This window comes from Pelobates fuscus, chromosome 8 (genome assembly GCF_036172605.1).
Source record: "Pelobates fuscus isolate aPelFus1 chromosome 8, aPelFus1.pri, whole genome shotgun sequence".
Lineage (NCBI taxonomy): Eukaryota > Metazoa > Chordata > Amphibia > Anura > Pelobatidae > Pelobates > Pelobates fuscus.
Window position 1 is genome coordinate 168134248 of NC_086324.1, and position 15436 is coordinate 168149683.

Here is a 15436-nt window from a genome sequence, read left to right on the forward strand (position 1 = left end):
AGAAATAAATAGTGTAGTATTCTTAGCAGGCTGGGTGCATAGGTAAGAAACAAACTTACACATTTTAGTAGCTCTTGTGAGTGTTTCAATTACCAATCTAGTGTAGTATATCTGGATCATAAAACAACAAAGGATGTGCGCACGATACTTTCCAGTATATCTGGATGAAATGGATAAAATAAATAAAATAGAAGTGAACTCACGTGTTGTGGAGCCTATATATTGACTCCTAAAAGATAAGGTGCAGTAGTATGATCCCCACTCTGGGATACTGATAAGTGGAAGTCCTCTTGGTATGCGTAATATGCAACAAAACAGAAATGAAAAGTATAGTGAATACTGTGATGTTATTTAGTGCAAATTAAAGAAAAGAGCTTACAAAGATGGAGCAAAAATAAGTTTTTCTCAATCCAAACAGCTTAAATGGTATATCCCCAGCAAGAAAAAGTGACGGCCAACAGGTAGTGGGTAGAAGCAGAAGGGTCCAGAGTGTCTTAAATAGATTAACTTTATTCTGATACACAATAAGCCACACAAAACAATTAAATATAAAGCAAAAAGTAACTCACGCATTTCTCCAAATGTGGCTTTTTCTAAGTGTTACAGCAAGCTGGATCGACACTCCTTATATAAGTACAATACAATTTAAACTGGCGGCCATGTTACATCATCATCACATGATCTAAACACAATAACACATTTCTGTGTATTAATACTAATATTTGACAGTGTAAGATAAAAGGCGGACATTACAACTAGCAGCCTTGTCTCATTTAACCAAAACAACGCTGAACCACCATATATTTAAGTAAAATGTGCTTTTAAATAATTGCTCTTGCATTTCACCGGCGTGTTACAGTGCAGTTGCCTGCCCCTATGCTTCCCCTAATCACGTTGAATTAGTAAGCAGGGTATGTTATGACCACCTCCTTGGCTTTGAGATTTTTCCAATGAGCTGAATACAAGTCAGGTTATTGTGCACAAAGTACCATTTAGGCTTAACAAGCTCCAGGATGGTCTCCGGTTCGTGCGGCTGTTCGGTTTCCGAACCATAGAGTCCAAATACACAAACTGAGATTTTTACATAATTTGCGTCAAATACATTTTCTTTTTGTCATATATTCTGAATTTAGGCTTCTATGGCTATGGTAACCCAATGATGGTTCAAGCAAACGTGCATATAAAATGCTTGTCCCTGCCTATTTTTTCCCCATTAAAGTTCAACTTGTGCTTTTTGTTAAAGATTCAAAGGGACTCGGTAGTTGTTAATTTCTCTTATCTGCTGTCGGCCAACTGGTAAAGTTCTGCATCTTAAGTGTCGGAATTTGTGATTAGGGATCCAAACGCCTTCACATCTTTTCCAACTTTTCCAGCTTTGTTTCGATTTTCTCATCCATATTCCCCTGCTGTTTCTCCTGCATTGAGACAGTAACACTGATTAGCATTTCATTCACTTTGCCTTGTTACCGGTAATAATAGCAATTGCTCTACATTCACACACCAGAGTCATATGGCAAGGTGTTTCCCACTTTAGATTACAATCGTTTAATAAGTCTAATACAACCTACTCCAGTTTATAATTATTATTAGCATTTATTATAGCAACTTTTCTACAATTATACAATGTAGTTATTTAACAAGTAATTGACAGACAAAATTAATGTCGACTGATGCAAGAGGTGAATAAGGCCCTGTAGTGGAATGGATCCCCTAAAACACTTTTATTCCTGGTTGTTCGGCTGTCCGTACACCCCCCGTTCGTTTACCGAACCAACTCTGTGTGGTCCCCTTGTTCGCACCTCCTGATTACCGACCACCCCTGGCTGTTAACCACAAATTGATCATTAATGCAAGTGTTTACCCTGTATGGCCGTAGTTTGTATAACCAAACACACATGCTCCAAGAATTGGCGGCCATTTTGTCTCCCGATCGGCGACAGCGGTACATGGTCGTCGACGGCATTGAACTATATCTCAGATACGCAACCCCTTTAACACCCGGGAAACTTGTACCGCTACCCATCAAACTTCCTGAATAGTTATGAGAACGGCGTTCGGGAGGCATGCACTACCGAACAGGAGGAGCATTTGCTCCCTAACAGCCAGGGGTAGCATTCGTTGGTGTTTGTGTGAGAACCCCCGAAAGATGACCAGTCGTTGCCTTGTTTTCTATGGAACTGTTTTGGGGCATCACCTCGTGGTCAACCTGTCAAAACTTTATTCGAATGGTGTTCCCAAACCACTGAAGGGATCTGAGCACTATTTTGACAAAGTGGGCGCTCAGACCCAAGCTATTCTATGATATAACAATTGTTGGGTTCCTATTTTATTATAATGTATTTTTAGGGTGAATTGTAATATTTTCTATTTATCTAAGAGATAATAGAATAATAGTTTTCTCACTCAATTATCCCTCAGAAACAGAGACTCCTGGGAGGAAAACCCTTCTAATGTTGATGTGGAAACCCCATGCTAGGGGTCAGTGCATAAAAGCCATGTGTGGTCAAAATAAAATAAGTCGACTCCCAGAAGTATGTGTCGTCTAGTTGCTAGGGGGAAAGGGTCTTGGATTATTGCAGTGCTTCTTTCAGCTACAGGGAAGGAATAGCGGAGATACCTATGCATGGTATCGGAGCTCCGCTACAGGCACTGTTAAAATGAGCTTACAATCTAAAAGTAAATGGTTAAGGGGACCATAAGAGGATGAACATGTCATGGGAGAAGGGGGAAGAAGAGGGTGATGGATAAAACCACTGTTTCTACTTACGTTTGTGTAAATGGTGTGAAGAGGAAAATAGACTAGAAGGATAGAGAGTCAAACAAAAACACAAGTTAAGTGTGGAGGGACGGGAATGATATATTAATGAAAGAAGATGGTTGGCTATCCTAAAAATGTAACTTCTTAAATAGTTGGTAGATAGGGGAAAGTCCAAAAGGGTGAGGTAAGGCATTCTATAGGAATGTTTATAAATCTTATGGGTAAAAGGTCACACATAGAGCCAAAAGGAACGAGGAGGGTTGTATTTGTCAATTAAAGAGGAATTGTAATGAGGAGTGGGATTTTTTAGGTTTTTGAGAGTTAGAGTCCATTTTAATTAAATCCTGAAATGTATAGGAAGCCAATGTAAGGACTGGCAGAGGGATGACATCTTAGAGTAGCAGTGAGTCAAATTCTCCTGTCGTATTACAATTTGTTATATTGTCCAAGGTTTGTCCGCAAACAATTCATCCTACGTTTCAAATGCAATGCTATTTTTTAAGATAAAAAAACTTGTACACTAGAAATAAATTACAGCAAATTTTAATAAAAAAAAAATACCATATGAAGTTAACTGCCATGTGGTTTAAATAACATCCATTGGACTTTGCAACACAAATTCAAATTAGAATAAAGGGAGCCAATATAATTAGGTCAAAGGACTGATTCCGCTGCCCAACATGAAAAAATATCTCTACCCACTCCCCATTGTGAAATTCAGAAATCAGAGGGGAACAAGGACACCTATCTTTTCTCCTAATACATGTAGAGTTGTGGAATTGGTTGGACAAGCCTACCGCGGCATGCGCTAGGAGTTAGTACGAAGGCCAGACCATTCTCCGAGCACAGCTGAAACACTCTCTACATAGTCCTAGCTGATACCATTCGGCAAATGTGAGCGTGTCTAAAGATGTGCTCATGTTTTTGGGGACAGTTCTCTGGTTTCCCCAAATGCATGACACCAGAAACAAATCTGGGATGGCGGGACAGGACCTTAAAATCAGGATGGTCCCACATTGTTGGGGATTGCTGGGGGACTCCTGAAACACCACGGAACCAGTGTGATCCTGAAGACAGATATTAAAATCCCTTTAGTGGAGTAGTAAAAGGGTTAATGTAATGAGTGAGGATCCGCACAATGCTGCCTATAGTCTGAGGATTTTTGATTGATGGGCTAAAAGCAATTTCCCCCCAGCCTCCTCCCCTACTAGCTAAAATATTTTGCCCATTGAATCAAACAGAAAGGATCAGGAGTTGTCCACTTCCTGTCTAATTTCCTTCCCTACATTAATGTTGATAAAGATAAAGCTACCTGACATGTGACACCTCTTCTGTTGACACATCTTCTGTTGACACATACAGCCTAAAGTTCTTGTATGTTCTAGTTATTTCAAAATCAGAAGTTAGATCTCAGAGATACAGGAGATATAAACTTACTGTGTGAGAAGTCGCGAGTTGGGCTGGGGAACTCTCGCCGAGGCGTTGGCTTGCTGTCTGGGAGAAGCATTATTCTGATCTACACCAATAGGATTGGAAATATAAAAAGTGAATTATGATGATTGACATAAGGTTATATGTTAATCTGATATGTGTAATGCAAACGTGTGATCATTTTACAGTGTAGCAAGTACACTCGGGGTTGGTGAAAATTTACTTGTAAGGCTGGCAAAGCATCATGGGTTTGGAAGTCTATCACAGTTGGAGAACTGCCTTTTAAATACCTATGGTTTATGCCATTAAAAAACTCAACCAGAAATGATGCCTGCAATAAAACACCAGTTGACCAATTTGTTCAACCATTGCTAACACTGGTCTTCCATATTTGATGACTGCTAGGTGAATAGAAGGATTGATCTAACAAATGTTGGTTTCTAATCAGATTACTAACTTTGATAGCTGGTGTTGTTGACTGCCTGAGACTGGCGTTGAGGTGTCCTTCTTGGAGATTCTACCTGGGTGGTCCTGGAGCCAGTGGTAGTTGGAGAAATTTGTGAAGAGGTTTCTTGATGGCTATCTTGCCTTACCAGAGTATTGTTCTGCACCGTGCTGGGTTGGGACTCTGAAAGACCCAAGCGTAATGGTTGTGGAATTGGTTGGACAAGCCTACCGCGGCATGCGCTAGGAGTTAGTACGAAGGCCAGACCATTCTCCGAGCACAGCTGAAACACTCTCTACATAGTCCTAGCTGATACCATTCGGCAAATGTGAATGGTGTGACTAGCTATTATCCCATTAAGAAATGTGAATGGTGTGACTAGCTATTATCCCATTAAGTGCTCCCACCCATCTACCTATTCATTCGTATAGAAAAATAGAAAACTTACTGATAAAGTCCAACTGATGACTGATTCAATGGGGAATTCTCACACAGAAAGAAAGATGAGGATCTCACAGGGCCCCATGCAGGTTACCAGTTTGGGCCTCCCTTCATTCTTTATATAGTAATGGTGAATGAGACCAAGTAAATTCATGGTTCTGGGGGCCCTGTCTAATCCCTGCTCGATCCGTCCTGCTACTAGAGTTAAAGGACCAGTATAGTGCCAAGAAAACATACCCTCACCCTCAGGGCCCCCCTCCCGCCGGGCTGCAGGGGTTAAAAACTCACCTTTCTCCAGCGCCGGGCTCCCTCTGCTGTGATGGCAGAGTGAGTAGGATAACATATAAACAAATGGAAATTATTTAATTAATTTAGTATTTGCAACCTTCAAATTAACATTTTTTATTTTCCTGTGATAACTTTACTAAGATGATTTTTGTTTCGTTTGTATTTTCATTTTCTTTTAATCCTTTCAAAGAAAACATTTTACCTGGATTTAACATAGCCAAATTTCCATTGTGACGCCCAACTTCTACAGATTTCCTCTGTTCATTTCTGTTGTGAGAAAGGCCCAAAAGTAAATAAAAATGATAACATGACTTATAGGGTCACAACGGATTCCAACTAGGATAATGCAATGACCCTGTTACTAGTTTAAATAAAAACTAATCTGCAGAATCAATAAATAGTCCGGAGAGACTTTGAAGGAAATAATAACGAAAAGGAAGAGACATTTTTATTATTTTTATTTTATGAATTTTCTTATTTATTAGTGGGTGGAATCAGTCTGATATGCAATTGGTATAGAATTTCTCTGTAACAGAATTGGAGGTGAGAATGGAGTGTTGCACCTTAGGAGAGAGCAAGAGACAGGTTTGTAAAATAGAAGTTACTCTGAGAGGCATTTCTGAAAAGATGGATTTTGAGAGACTACATAAAGGATTGAAGACTAGGGGAGAGAGCCGCCCGTGAGAAGGAGGAAATGAGCCACCCGTGAGAAGTCTTGCAAGCCCGAATTAGTATTGAGGGTGCAAGCAGCGGACAGGAGAAGGTCACGTGCAGAGCGGAGAGACTGAAAAGGGGCATACCTATGAAAGTGAAGAAATGAAACAGGGACTAGAGTTGCTTAGAACTTTATAGGTAAGGGTTAATAATAATGAGAGTTTATAAAAGTACCGCCCGGGCTGTCAATCAAACTGCATTGCACTAATTCAAGTGGCAGACGCGCTCTATTTAAGCACGCCCATCTCCCTCCCTCTAACTTCAGATCAGACTATAGACTGGCATCCAGTCCTCAGATCAGATGCTGTAAGTGTGCACAAGCACTGGGAGCGCATGTGCATGGAGGGAGACTTTTTTCCTGGGGAAAATGGGAGGGCTTGGTAAAGCTGCAATTTACAAGAGCTGCAGCCTTTGCAAGCTCTTTTAAGATATAACCCAATGAATACATCCATGCATTGAGGGTATATCTACTAAATACTGATTTCTATTTTTGTACATTTTTTTTAGCCCATTTGGGAAGTGAAGTGTTCCTTCAACAGCAGGCGGTAGGGAACTGAAGGCCAACTGCTAAATTTAGGCCATAATAACGTATTCGCAAAAAAAAAAAATCTCTTACTCAGATACAGTCACGATGTGACTACGTTATCCTAAATCGTTTTTTTGAGTGGTTAGCCGCACCCAGATTATATATCACTTTACAAGATGATTTTCTAGAATATAAACATATAATTGAGATGTCTGAATACAATTACCACTAATGCAAAACTGGAAAGCAAAAAAAAAAATTGACAAGGAATTACACAATTTAGTTCAAAATAGTTGACCTGGAAAAATTCCTGAACCTAGCTATTTTTTCATATCGGGTATTTTTGCCCAAAACATGCAGTTGCATTGCTGATTCTCCATAATCCCCAGTTTATTGAGTAATCCAACTAATTTCCATTGTGTGCATTGTGCGTCAGTCCGTGATTTGCCATAGTTTACGGTTTAACACTTACGGGCAGTGTGCAATATTTTCACCTATGTTCTCAGGTCTCGGTGTGTACTGTGTTTCCAATGCTGCTGTGGGTAATGGCGGCTCCCAATCTCTGGTGGTTCCCAAGTTGTCAAAAGTGCTTATAGTACACTCCCTGTTCTGTGTCAGGCTGTCATTAGAAAAAACAAAGAGAGGAATCTCAGTGGATTGTAACATTAAACACAAAGGTAGGTTGGGCATATAGTCATGGGAAAAAGAAAGTACACCCTCTTTGAATTCTATGGTTTTACATATCAGGGCATTAGCAGGTCTTAGCATTAGGCAAATACAACCTCAGATGAACAACAATACATGACATACTACACCGTGTCATGATTAATTTTTATTTAACAAAAATAAACCCAAAATGGAAAAGCCATGTGTGAAGAACTAAGTATACCCTTATTGCTTCCAATGATCTTCGAGAATCCATTGTTGCTGCTCATCAAACAGCGAAGGATTATAAGGTAATTTCCAAACAATTTAAAATTCATCATTCTTCAGTAAGAATAATTGTTTAAAATTGGAAAACACTCAAGACAGTTGCCCATCTTCCCAGGAGTGGACATCCCAGCAAATTCACCCCAAGGTCAGGCCATGCAATTCTATGCCAAGTTACATCTCCGACTCTACAGGCCTTGGTTTGCATGTTAAATGTTAAAGTAAATTACAGTACAATTAGAAAAAGATTGAACAAGTATGTTTTTTTTGTTTTTTTGTAAGGGTTGCCAGGAGAAAGCCTCTTCTCTTTAAAAAGAACATGGAAGCACGGATTAGGTTTGCAAATTTTGCTGAACAAACCAAAAGACTTCTGGAATAATGTCCTTTGTACAGATCCAATGCGTTTCGTCCGATAAAATGTAGGACTAAGATATCCCTGAAGAAGTCCTACATTTTATCGGACGAAACGCGTTGGATTTTCTCCTTATGGACTTTTGATTTGTATTTTATTTTATATTTTATTATTTATGTGTATTTGGCTGTCTGCATATACCTGCTCCTGGATTTCCTTTTTGGATCTGTGACTACACTGTTTGGGAGTTCCATGTTATATGGAGACACGCTCTTTCTGAGATTCTTTTGTGTAAGTGCGACCAATACATGTGATTTTGTATTTTTTTTTTTTTTTTTTTGAATTCTTTATTTTTGGAAGCGCAATGTTAAGTACAAATACAAGATAAAACAAATGCATTTCACAAGAAGTGTGGTCACAGGTATATGCGGAAAAGGTCAAGAAGTTGTGCGCTTTTTTTTTTTTTTGTATGGTACGTAAGTAAGATTATACATGCAGAGAAACAAAACAAAACAAAAAACAAATGTCGCTGAGTAGTCGATTAGTACAGGCTAAAATATTTCTATCTAAGTGTTGCGCTAAGTGTATGCCTAGCGTGTGTAGTACGAAGTCGTAATATTATGCTATATGGTGTATAATTAAACAGACATGCTAAGCACATTGCAAAGTTCACATACATTAGGTATTAGCATTAGTATTTGCACGTTGTTAGAATATTAACCAGCTGAGTTAGGCGATTATACTGTCAGCGGAGACATGGTTAAAACAACTGAGAACAAGCAACGCTTAACAAATATAGATTAACCACAGGAATAACATTAAGATGCCCTCATGTTTCAGGGTTATGGTATGGTGAGGCTCTGACACCTCAAGATACATAACATGAGTACATATGTTAAAATAGGCAGCTGATCACTAGCTATACATGCTAAGTAGGTCTGTCAAACAGGCATTTAGACTAGATAGGTTATAACAAACGATTAGTTGTTGGACTATAGTAACTAATAAGTAATACGAAAAATAAACAATCCAGTGTGGGGTTGATACGTATCAGTCTGTGGAGTAACAGCAAGGCGCTAACTGAGATGTGCACATCAGGCTGCGTGTAGTTGGAGTTTCACCCTATCCCCTGGCTTGGCTTCTGCCCACTCTGATTTGTAAAAGTCTCAGTGGCCCCGAGCCCGTTGTTCCGTCTGCCCCAGGTTTTTATTGAAACCCGGTTCCTGCTGATCCAGTTGCGTGTTGCTCCTTCGCCGGTATCCCGGTGGGGCTCAGTGTTAGTGTGATCCCGAAGTTTCCCCCTCTGGAGGTGCGAGTCGTGCTCTCGTGGGCTCCCCTTTGTGGCTCTCTGCCCAGGATTGCGGTGAGGAGCTTTGGTCACCTCGTGGCTCCGGTAAGTGCCAGGGGGTCGATCAGATCGCCTCCGTTGGTGCCAGGTGCGCGGCGTAGAGATTTTATGCCTAGTGAGGTGAGGCATGGGTCGGCAAGTGTTAGGGGGTAAGCCTTGCAATGAGGTGTCGCTCTTTTCTTTCTCTTTCCTTTGTTTGTGCCAGTCAGGTAGTTTGGGCCCAGGGTTAGCAGAGATTTTATCTGGGTGCCTCTTAGCTGCCTCTGGACTGCCATCACCGGGTGCAGTTCGTGGCTCGGTTGCGCTTTTCGGAGCCGGTTTAGCAGGTGAGGTGGAGGGTTGCTGAGATACTATTTGGGCTGCTTGCATCTGTGGCATTTTGGCCCACAGCTGTGTCCAAAAGTGGTCGAAGGCTGCTGCTATGCGGTCTGCGTGGGGGGTCCCACTCACACGTCGCGCTTGAAGAGGCTGGGTGAGAGCAGGCCCAGGAGCGTTGTCAGCTGCCGCCATCTTGGCCACATGGTGTTTGGGACGCTAGTGGTCGCAGAAGTTTGTAGTAGCTTGTGGCCCAGTGTGGTGTGGACCGGGATGACCCCCGCCGGTCCATAGGGGGGGGAACGAGGGCTCTGCATTGCGTCAGCTGGGTATGGAAACGGCGGGAGAGCGGCCGTCTCTCCCGTGCCGCTTGTGTGAGTAGGCCGCATGTTGGTGCCGAGCGGAATTTCCACTTTTGAGGTATCTTTGTGTAGGTTTCAGTTTTCTCTGCCTATATCCAGCTTCCAAGTGCCCGATTTAGGTGCCTGTGTTGGCAGATGTAGCTTAGAGTGTCGGTTGGCACAGGAGCTGTTGCTGCCTGCGTCCGTTCAGCTCAGCGGTCAGGCCCCGCCCCCCTTGTATTTTTATAACAAACTTCACTATATCTGATTTTCTTTATCCACATATATTCCATTGGATGATATTCAAGCATATATTCATCATACATCATATTACCCCTGAGAGGGTGAGAAGCCTGATTTCACGTTTGTTTGTGAGTGTATCTATCATCACATACTGTATTTAATACATACATATTTAATACTGTATTACGCTATGTCAGCTTTTTGATTTTTCCATACAGATCATATTCTCGGATATTTTTACCTGATTTCAGGTTGTTTAATTTGTTTTATATATATTTTAACTTTTTACTTGGTTGTTCAGCTAAGGTTGTATTTACCTAATTTTAAGACCTGCTAAGGAACATACGATTGTCATTATGTCCTGATATGTAAAGCCAAAGAGGGTGTAATTTCTTTTTCCCATGACTGTATATAAGACATATACCAGCTATGCTGATTTTATAGAACATACATTTATCATTGAGATAAATGCATACAATTACCACTGATGTAAAACTGGAAAACAATAAAAAAATTGTGAAAGAATTAACAAGGAATTACAAATTTTAGTTCAAAATAATTGAGCTGGAGAAACTCCCGAACCCAGCTATTTTTCTATATTAGGTATTTTTGCATAAAACATTCACTCCATTGTGCTAATTCCACATGCCAACTTCCATTGACTTCATACGTCAGTCTGTGAGTTGCCATAGTTTACGGTTACACATTTACGAACAATGTCCAATATTTTCACACATGTTCTCAGTTCCCGGTGTGTACAGTGTTTCCCATGGTGCTGTGGGTAATGGCAGCTCCCAATCTCTGGTGGTACCAAAGTTGTCAAAAGTGCTTATAGTACACTCGCTGTTCTGTGCCTGGCTGTCATTAGAAAAAGAGAGAGGTATCTTAGAGGATTGTAGCATTAAACACAAAGGCAGGTTGGGCACACATCAGACATTGGTGGTCTCCTCTTCAACAGCTAAAACCTTGATAGAGCGCTCGAAAAACCCAAGTGTCCTTGTAAATGGCTTAAAGGGGAAGAATCACTTGTCTGGAAATTACACCACAGAATACAATATTGAAAATCACCTATATATTGGATTCACCTTTTTTTTGTCATGTGATGCTTTTTTATTGTTTATTACAGTTTTAACTAATCACATCACAATCCAGTTGAGTCCAGGCACAGCCAGAACATTGCACTGTGGCCAAGGCACACACGGCAACTTCACACAATATGTTCCATGATATGTAAAATGGCAGAACTTATAATGGTGATTGACCGGGAATCAAGATGGGGGCACCCTGTTGCCGGATAGATGTAGAGCAGTTTAAACTTCTACATTTAATTTTATTTTCAGACACATATTTGTTAAATATAGGGATTAAGTCAAAGAATATTAAAAATCCTGGGAAGTGACCGTACCCCTTTAATTGTCACTACTAGTAGATTGACTCCCTTTAAGTTCACCCCATACCTTCCTCCTCCGAACACGCTCTAATCATGTCTTACTTTACTCTTGTCATGGAGTTGGGAAGATCCGTCTCAGAGTTCAGTGTATGGTGGTTATTGTCTGAAGTCAATCCTTCCTCGGGGAGGGTCTGCTGGTTATGACCTGTTGGGTATATCACGGGTGCTTATTCAATTTGTTTTCCCTGACTAGTGGTATAAAGCCTAATGTAACCCCTGAGATATCTGAGTTGTTTTATAACACCTACTGGTGTCCAGAATTAGTGATGAGATGCCTATCGTAGCCTCCAGCTAGTAAAATAATGTATTTTGTGACCATGATTGGGGCACAAGGGAAATAAAGCACATGATATTAGGTAGGTTTCATTTGTAGGGATAGTCTGTCTGTTAGAATTGGTTTTAAGGTGCCCTGTTCTTTTTGCCACAAGTAAAGGCCATTTGTCATCTGCATTACTTGTACTAAGCTGAGGCCCATCTATCACCTCCTTGGTAACCACTGCCTTCAATCCATTAATATGGCTTCAAGCAACATAGTGTTTGGTGCTATAAAAATAGTAGATTGCATCTGGCAATCTACTACAATTTAATCAACTTACAACCTAATTTTACTCTGCATTGAATGTATAAAATAAAAATGTATTTCACTTCCTAATTGTCCCATGGTTATACCAACAGTGAGAGGACACTCACACGGCTGACTTGGGATCTTCCGTAAGGGACCACATATACAACAGTTCCACTGCTTGCATTTCAGCCAGTGGAGAAGGACTTTTTTGGAAAATGTGCAGTAGTTAACTGAGGAAGAGAGAAGGAGATTATGTCATGATCTTAATATTTGAGTTAAATGCCTTGACCTTTATCCATTGATCTTATCTGCCTGTAAAATGTAAACATTTTAGATCAGGGATAAACAACATGTTCATTCATTCCACGAATCACAGGAGTTATAGATACAAGACATCTCGAGAACTGCGTTTTATTGTCTACCTTTGATAAAGGTCTACAGCTAATGAATAGGAAACAATCCCTTAAGAATTAATCCTTTAATTTTCCATTTATTAATCTGTCCGTCCATGCATCCACCCACCCATCATTCCATTCATTAATAGAGCATAATCTGAGACATTGTCTTAGACAAAACTTTGGACACTCTCTTACCTGGACATTCATTCCAAGATGGGCACTGTGCCACATGATTGAAAATGCTCTTTAATGTTTGGCAAAGTGGGAGCTTACAATCAGCCACCCGTTCTTTCATGCACCTGCGAGCATGGAATAAGATGACCAAATGATGCTGGATACCCAGATACATTTCAGGATGGAAGTCAGTGTTCGGGTTTTCCAGCAGCTCATCCTGAAATGTTTTGATGGCAAAAAGAAAGTATGAGTTATGACATTTTAAACTCTAGTGAAAGTGGAATTGTCATTTCTCTGTAAGTGTCAGTTCGTTTGTCCATTACCCCAATAAACACTACTGTTAGCCAAGGTGATTGTCTACAACACCGCAGGCGTTAAATTACTTCACATGCCTTGTCTGTCATGCCAAGCAGGGTGTGTAAATTAAAAAATTGCTGAGATTTTTAAAATGTTGTGTTTTCTTGCAGAATATCTAACCCTCATAGACCAGCTCGCACTCGATTGATTCTCAAGAAGATGTCTATTTAACATTTGGGACTTAAATTGGACTTTTATACTTGAAATCTTTTTTTTTTTTGTTGTTTTGTTTTAAGCCTGGTTCTTGCATTAATTCCAAATAGTGGTGCACTTGGGGACGTACTTGATCTCTGTTGTTTACAAGAGTGTTTAGTGGCCACTCTTGCAACAGTTGTGCTCTCCCCTCTTCCCCCATTTAAAAAAAATATATAGATATGTATATATTGCGGAGATGTAAATTAGCAATATGCAGTGATACCTTTCTGTGTCAGTGACAGTGAGAGTTCCTGGGTTCTTCACCCCAGTTAAACCCTACTGAGGCATTACTGGGATTAAGAGCTCGGGAGGTAAGTTATAACATACTGCCGCACTCCTGTGTTCTGATCAATATTGTCACCCTACCATGCTCTAGACTTGCTCATACATCCTCAGACATCTGTACTGAACTACCAGACGAGCCCATGCACACTGGGGTATTCCTCACAGAAAATAACTTATGTGAACTTATTTGAAATTTTGAGCTACTGGGTTGTAGGAAATTCTCAATATTGACAGTTCCACTTAAATGAGACTCTTCCCAGTGGCTGAAGGGTATTCATTAAATTGGAGAAGGTAATGCCGCTACAGTAACCAACTCATTGTGGGCAGATGATGAATATCATGTGCTTCCTTCAACACCTTGGGACCCACTGAAATCAGGGAACCAAGGATCTACATATTTAAATCACAGCTGGTGCTAAGATTTACGGAAATCTAAGAAAATTCAGGAATTGGAAAAAGGGTTCCTGGAGCCCCAATTTAATTATAATTTAGGATTACCCGCTGGTTTAAGCATAGGATTCCAATCTATACTACAGGCTTATATACTGTTAGGGCAAGAAATAAGAACAAGAGTAAGAAAAGTAATAGGGTTAGCGTTTAGCCCCTCACAGAGTCACTTAAAGGAATAAATATAAAAAAGGCGTAATTTCTCATAAAGGAAATCTAAAAAATAAATTGACTTTATTTTGAAGAGCTAATAGCATTTAGTCAGCCCTTTCTTTATATGGAAAAATGAGCTTTTTGAGGCTCCTACTAGCTGCTCTCTAGATTCAGTTACTGGACCAATGGCATCATTTTCCATGTTGACATATTTCCATGGCCCACTGTCAAAAGCCCTGGTGTATTACACAATAGAGAGCTGTGTTGAGTTGCAGACTTGGCAGGTGCTTCTAGTGCTTAATGGATGCCCCAATGTTAGCCTTCACACCTTAATAGGATGCTGTTAAAGAATGGAAGACCTGCGTGGGAAGACCTGTGGGGGATCCCATCATAGGAAGGGTCTGTTAAATAAAGATAGCCCTGTTGTTTGCATTATTTAGTGGCTTCTGGTGAATGAATGAAGCCCTGAGTTGGAGGTGACAAAATAGGAGGTGCCTGATGGACAACTGTATGGGACCCCACCAGAAGGGTTCCTGGTGAATGCCAAAAACCCTGATGTAGGGGATCACACCATAGAGGGTTGCTGGTGAGTGATGGAAACCATAGAGGGTGGCGAGTGATGGAAACCATAGAGGGTGGCGAGTGATGGAAACCATAGAGGGTGGCGAGTGATGGAAACCATAGAGGGTGGTGAGTGATGGAAACCTTGATTTGGGAATAACAGAGCACAGTAGGAAAATGAAAGCCATTCCCAAGGACACTCACCACACTGGGTCCTGAAATTCTGGTAATATTGCTGTTGTCCATGTCGAACCTCCAACACTTATTATTATTATTTCAATCTCGTCCAGGCTCTACCAATATCAAAATATAACATGATCATTAATTACACATCTATCACTTTAATAATAAGGATTTCAACATATAAATTATTATTATTTATATAGCGCTGTTCAATGCCATCTTTCCTTACCAGTCTAGTTTCTTAATTGTGTCTCTAAGCCAAGAACAAGAATTTTAATTGAAACCAAATGCTTTCAGTCTGTCTAGTAAGCATATGTGTGGAACTCTATCAAAAGCCTTACAGCATATTGTATTATTACAGCTTGTACCATAACAGTTTATTATAATAGTATTATTTATTGTATCTTTACAGCTTATTGATTTAATACAGCTTGTTGTATTATTACAGATCATTGCAGTGGTTATGGTGCAAGGAATCTTTGGGTGCAGTTAGAGGCATTATTACCGAGGGTAGGTGGTCCTCTCGAGGTGTCAAG

General features: G+C 40.3%; 1 protein-coding gene across 1 annotated transcript; it reads right to left on the minus strand.

Annotated features, from left to right (window-relative positions):
• Positions 1-1147: 1147 nt before the first annotated feature.
• Positions 1148-15004, minus strand: LOC134571001 (uncharacterized). Its single transcript, XM_063429031.1, has 9 exons — positions 14922-15004; positions 12741-12936; positions 12273-12377; positions 11625-11727; positions 10844-10990; positions 5566-5630; positions 4647-4817; positions 4196-4274; positions 1148-1415 (listed from the first exon to the last, which is right to left on the minus strand). The coding sequence occupies exons 1-9, from the start codon at positions 14961-14963 to the stop codon at positions 1238-1240; spliced, it is 1086 nt and encodes a 361-aa protein (XP_063285101.1). The 5' UTR covers positions 14964-15004; the 3' UTR covers positions 1148-1237.
• Between the last annotated feature and the right edge of the window lie 432 nt (positions 15005-15436).

Bases quoted from the DNA above. Each gene is read 5' to 3' on its own strand.
- LOC134571001 (XM_063429031.1), bottom strand. From the start codon at position 14,963: ATGGACAACAGCAATATTACCAGAATTTCAGGACCCAGTGTG. The intron at 12,378-12,740 runs GTAAGAGAGTGT...TCTCTTCCTCAG, and splicing joins ATCTTGGAATGAATGTCCAG to TTAACTACTGCACATTTTCC. The intron at 5,631-10,843 runs GTAAATGTGTAA...TTCTCACAACAG, and splicing joins GAAAATATTGGACATTGTTC to AAATGAACAGAGGAAATCTG.